At 32.2% G+C, this 6,208-nt stretch overlaps 1 protein-coding gene across 3 annotated transcripts in view; it reads left to right on the top strand.

Moving 5' to 3' along the window:
• Nucleotides 1–6,208, top strand: part of LOC106462587 (ER membrane protein complex subunit 8-like) — a 36,789-nt gene that overhangs the window by 23,779 nt on the left and 6,802 nt on the right. For all 3 annotated transcript variants that reach the window (XM_013922530.2, XM_013922529.2, XM_022389883.1), the window contains exons 4-5: nt 420–514; nt 2,614–2,778. In XM_013922530.2, the coding sequence (XP_013777984.1) occupies nt 420–514; nt 2,614–2,773 (255 nt within the window). In that variant the 3' untranslated portion in view covers nt 2,774–2,778. The remainder of the gene's footprint in view (nt 1–419; nt 515–2,613; nt 2,779–6,208) is intronic.

The raw sequence follows: 6,208 nt of genomic DNA, 5'->3' as shown, positions 1-6,208 counted from the left end.
GGCCATTCTGGAGTAACTTTTGGAGTAAAACTATTACCTACTTGGCCATTCTGTAGTAACTTTTGGAGTAAAACTATTACCTACTTGGCTATTTTGGAGTAACTTTTGGAGTTCCATTTTAATTCTAAAAGTATAACTTTTTACCTAGTTTTTGTAGGTTTTATGTTTTACAACTGTATGCATCTATAAGTACCTAGACATAATACTTTTTATTATTATATCTAAAAGTATAGATTTTTACCTAGTTTTTGTAGGTTTTATGTTTTACAACTGTATGCATCTATAAGTACCTAGACATAATACTTTTTATTATTATATCTAAAAGTATAGATTTTTACCTAGTTTTTGTAGGTTTTATGTTTTACAACTGTATGCATCTATAAGTACCTAGACATAATACTTTTTATTAATACTGAAAGGTGGACAACCAGAAGGTATCAGTAGAATGTAGGGAAGTTGGCTTTCAGCTTTATCAATACAGTGACAACAAGTGGAAATTAAAAGATAAAACCAGGTTTGTTGAATATTTTATATTCCTGTTTTCATTAATGTATAATTTATATGGACAGTACTTTTTAGGAAGCTAGTTAGACATATTAGAATTATTAGAGAATTTGGTAGTATTTGTTTTTCACACTATATCTTCCAATCTTTGGATAATAAGGTGTAAACTTTATCTTCTCATGACATGTTATAAACCTTCAATGTTTTTACCACATTACATAACATAAAGATAACTAGATTTTATAATATTGTACGTACAAAAATTGGGCAGAGCAACTGTTATAAAATAATATCAGCAATCACCTTCAATTCATTTTTATGCAGACCAGGCACCTAATAATTCCTCATATGATATAAAATGCATACAAATGGACATTCAGACTGTGCTCATAAATTAACATTTGGTGGAGATGGCTTTAGATCTTTGCAGTTGATGAAATTATGGAGTGTGGCCACCATGAACAACAAGGGCTGCTGGGTACCGGTGTTGCTTCTTAAAATTAGTGTGTTGATAAGATCTTCTGTAAAGGTTTTTGGTATATAACTAGAATGCACCTGGTATAAAAGCTGGCCTTTTAAATTGTATGTCTGGCTGTATGTACTCTGAACATACAGTTGCAACTCCAAATATCTCATTAGGCTTCGAGCAGGTACCCTCCAATTTGCAGTCAACCAGAAATGACAAGGAACAGTGGTCTGCTGTGTTCATTGTGTGAACTGGTTTGAAGCAGGTTCTGCATTCTGCTGTGCTTACAATACTTTGTCACTTCATCAGCTTGCTCTGATTAGCTGGCTTCCATTAGTGTGTATCTTCTCTCAGATCTAGCCATGTTCATGAGTGATTTGGAGCATTAAGTTCTGATTTACTGTATAATGAACTGAGGAGAGTGAGTTACATTATTTTCTAACAGTAGTTTTATTTTGTCATAGTTATAATTTTACTCTTTATTCTCTGCAGTGTACATTATTTATTGTATGTTTCAGCTTGATTTAGAGCGTAAGTTATACTATTTTTACTTTTGTAGAATATGATTTACAACCTAATCTGTGATTATTGCTTCTTTTTATCAACATATGCTGTGTCTTTGTCATTATCAAGCATTGATCATTAGTAGGCTCGTTCCTTCAAGTGTTAGTAGAATTTATAAATTTCATAACATAGCTACTATAAAAGTGCAGTCATAATAATGTAATGTACAAACATTGTTACAAAACTATTGTTGAAACATTTTACAGTAATAGAATAGTGCAACACAACATTTATTGAAATATTTCTATTTTTATGTATGAGAATATGTTTCGTATTGTTAATCAGTGATAAAACAAGTTTTCTTATAACTGAACGTGTGTGGGAATGGACTGACCCATATTGAAGAATGAATGTTGACTATAATTATGAATTTACCACTTGTACCTACACAAAATATGGCAAGCTTTTAGTAAAATGTACAAGTCTGTTGCACAAAAAATCAGAACTGTTATAAAGTATTTGTACTCAAGGTATGTCTGTGAATTGATGATGTCACTCTGACAACTTGGAGTGCAAAGTGAAGCATATAAGTACTTTTGTCCATCTTACAGTTTGCAAATTGTATTTGCAAAACCTCTAAAACGCATATCTATAATGTTTTAGTATCCCTGTAAATTGTATCTGGTACTTTCTATCTTATATCACAGACTGTCACTAAATAAACAATGTAGGGTGAAATGAATAGTTGATGACTCAGACATCAGAGACATAATACTATGTTGGATAGCACTGTGTAAAAGGTTGTAGCATACATACTTTGACCCTCACCCATACACATAGGGATAAAGTGGATTTAGGCAGTGTGTTCAATGTGTAGACTTCAGACTTCTAAATGACTTGTTGAAACCAAAATAAGGACATGTTCCATATTGTTGATCATGAATTCATGTATTCCATTCCATCATATTTTGTGTAGGAACATATACTAAGTTGTGTTTGAAGGATAAAACTATATTTTTGTTTACTATAAGAATATGTCCTGAATTATCATTCAGTGATAAAACCAATTATGTTTTGTATAATGTCGTTGTAAGTTGTTTATACTGAAAACTTTTACATTGTTTTACAATTTTTCTCAGTGTTTTTTTGGAACAAGGTCATAGTGCACTTGGTATAGCCTCAACACTTCTTCAATCTAAGGTGTACAGACATCTGGTGGATTTTGACAACCACCTTGATAACATAACTGAAGATTGGACTAACCAATTATTGAATGAAGAAATAGAACATTGCTTATAGCACTAGTAAGTATGTTTTAACTGCTTTTTATTACATATGTATCACTAATTTGAAAGTGGTCTTAAATGTAGTCCAAGGTGTTGAGGTTCAAATTATGTTACTTTAATCACAATTTCATACTCATTTATCCCACAGAAAATTTTCTTTTGTTTATAACTATTTCCATTGTGGATTTTGTACAAAAACTATCATCAGTTTCTCAGTTGTGGGTTGGCCTTATCTCATTCTAGTCATAATAGTGCATAGATTGGTAGTTATTTTTGTGGGACTCCATAGTGGGTGAGAACTGTGGATATTGAATATTTCTCTTCTTTTTTTTATCATGGATAATCCAAAATATGATATAAAAATTAAATAAAATAAAAAACCAATAATTGGAAAATGGCCATGCATGGAAAATTGTTCAAAAATCACAATTTCCAACTAATCCTGTACCTCCCTTTCTGATTTTTCATTCATTGTCAGGAAAATCTCTGGGCAGAAAGAATTAGATGGGCTTGCTGACTCTCGTAACTTGGTCAAGAAGCTACAATCTGGGGTCATTTTGGTTGAAACTCCTCTTGAGATCAAAGTTTATCAGGAATATGCCTATTGAGAATACTTCCCATGCTTCTTTGAATTCCTCACTAAAAGGTATTTGCTTAACATCCCCCATGTCAGAGATTCTCTCTGGTTTCTCCAGCCAAGGTGTTTCTACTGGAATAATGCAGCTTAGTAACATTCTTATTATAACATTTACATTGTCACCTCCAGCTGACACCATTAAGGCAGGTTACCTGAACTGTAAGGTGAGGCTCTATATTCCTAACTCTCTCAGATATTTCCAGTTTCAGCAGTTTTGACACTCTAAGACATCTTTTCATGGTCCTTTAACTCTCTCCCTATGGGTTTGACTGAATCAACCGAGTTCATGACCCCAAAACGACCATCATAGTTTCCATACTATAACTTTAAATACGTTTCGTGTATCTTGACAAAATTGTGCAAAATTTCAGTAAAGTCTTTTGTACACAGAAAATCATAATTTTTTATTAAATATTTTTATTAAAATTTCTCTGTGAATATATAAAATCAAAGTGTTGACTGCTCCAAATGGAAAGTGATCTTCATGTTAAGATTAAAAAATACTTTTCTTTAACTAAAAATTGTCAAATTTCATCTGCATAATCTCTAACACCTCTTAAATAAATATCAAATGTTTTTTTTTTAAGTAAACTTTACATTTTATCAGATATTTTCTGTATCCTTACTCTATATGCATTCAGTCAATTTGATGGACCTTGTAACCACCTTAAAAAAATACATCTAAACTGTCTTTTCTTTCAAGAATGACTGCAAGCTGTAACAAGAAACTGCACCTGTTTATCCTAAATAGCTTAAAGCTCGTACCAGCATGCATCTGTTTCTAAATAGATTTGTTGTTGTTGTTGCCCTTTGAACTGTGCATAACTAATAATCTCACCACACAAGTTGTAAATTATTTGGCAAACATCATGAAGAATTTTTATTTATTTTTTCATTATTTGACCTAATCTAACCTCACCTAACAAGTTTCTAATTTTTACATTTTATTTACATCTACAATATTAAAGAATACACATGAAAATAGTACTTACCTGGGTCTTCTTTTTTTTTACTGTCAACTATTGAGGAAACTTAAAACTTCTTTTTTTATACTAATGATACTGCTATACTAAATAATTTTTTATATAATTAAATAATGCACCCAAGAACACAGAATAATAACATGCAAAAAGCAAATAATGTCCTACAACTATGATAATTTATTGGCTTTGTAATAACCGCCTTTAAAAATTCATCAGAACTCGTCGATGTGATTGCTGTGAGAATCAATTTTAAACTGAATGGTGAAATAGACAATATCCTGTACTGAAAACAACACAGCATTATATGTCATTTGATAGATTAAACTTTTGGCTTTCTAATGGTAATAAATAATATAGTATAAAATGTCAGAGAGGACTATTGGCAATTTGTGAAAGGGATGATGTGACAGGTGGGCTTGGCAAATTGCTCTGATTTTCTAGTTTATGGTTCTGTAGACAAATAAGTTTAAAAGCTATAAATATTATACGTTTTTGTGAGTAACAGCTATATTATAAGGAGTAATTTGCATTAAATTCTGTACTTTTTGGAAGGGTGGTAAATAAATTAATGAAGAGGGAAGACCAAGAGAACGAAAGTCACAATTCACATACTAGGAGAGGATGAGGATTTTTTAAATATTGCAGTATAAAATTTATAGGATACTAAATTTTGAATGTAATTCTCCAAAAAAATCATGACATGTGAACTTTGACCTGCCTGTGGTATGAGTGTTAACATGTGCTTGCTGTGGTGCCAAAGGCTATGAGTGTCAATTAGACCCACATTGCATTAACTGTATTGCTTCCCATCCTTCTTACTTTTGTTTGTGCCCTAAATGTGAGAAGGAGAAAGAAGTATAGTGGTTAAGGAATGTTAACAACATTTCTTATCCCAAGGTACAGAAATTGTTGTCCCCTCTTCCTCTCAGATAACTGTTGTACTCTATTTCACTGTAACAGTTGTAGTGCAGAAAGATTTCTCCATTCCTGCCACAGTCTTTTTCTAGGCATTATGAAAGGTCTTTCTATCTTCCATTAGTAAGTCTATGTCTATGTCTACTCCAATCTCCACCCCTACAGCAGAATTCAGTGAAAACTTGGGACCCTCTCCATTGGTCCCAAGGTGCAAGACTGTCACTTAGTCATGTATTCATTCACTGGAGTTGAACTTGTCTGACAGGTACCTACTCTATTGTTGCAGAACAAGATTCATGGAGATCAATGAACCTCTTTCTTCTAAACAAAAATAACATGTTCATACTAGAAAACAAAGGCTCTCCACAAGGTTCTCCTGCTCTATCCAAGTAAAAATATAAAAAACTTTATATAACAGAACTGCTGAGGTTTCTGTTCTAACTTAGATAACATTAAGGCTTTGATTGACTTTTACTGTCTCATGCATCTCTCCTTACAGGAGACATTCCTGAGACCTGCTTATGTTGTCACCTGTTTCCATTGGTTATACCATCACAGGTTCTTCTTTTTACCTGTCATTGAGAGAGGATGTGATTAACCCTATCACCCCCGGGTACCCTTTACTGCACATGACACAAGGTTTTAGTGTCTTACATTCAAAATTTTATTATACTACTTTTTGTTTATGTTATACCAATTAGAATAGTATACAAGTTTTAAGTTCTTAAATCTACAAGGGCATATTTTAAAAAATCCTGAATTAACGTTAGTGTGACCCACGTGACACATTTGGTCTTAGCATGTCATCATCCATATTTTATCCCTCGAAAATGTACAAAATTAAACGTAAATTACTCTCTATAAAATCATTATTGCTCAGACAAACCATAATTTTTATAGTCTTCAATTTTGT

This window comes from Limulus polyphemus, unplaced genomic scaffold (assembly GCF_000517525.1).
Source record: "Limulus polyphemus unplaced genomic scaffold, Limulus_polyphemus-2.1.2 Scaffold1202, whole genome shotgun sequence".
Taxonomy (NCBI): Eukaryota; Metazoa; Arthropoda; class Merostomata; order Xiphosura; family Limulidae; genus Limulus; species Limulus polyphemus.
Note: the sequence above shows the minus strand (reverse complement) of the source record. Positions and strands in the feature narration are given on the sequence as shown.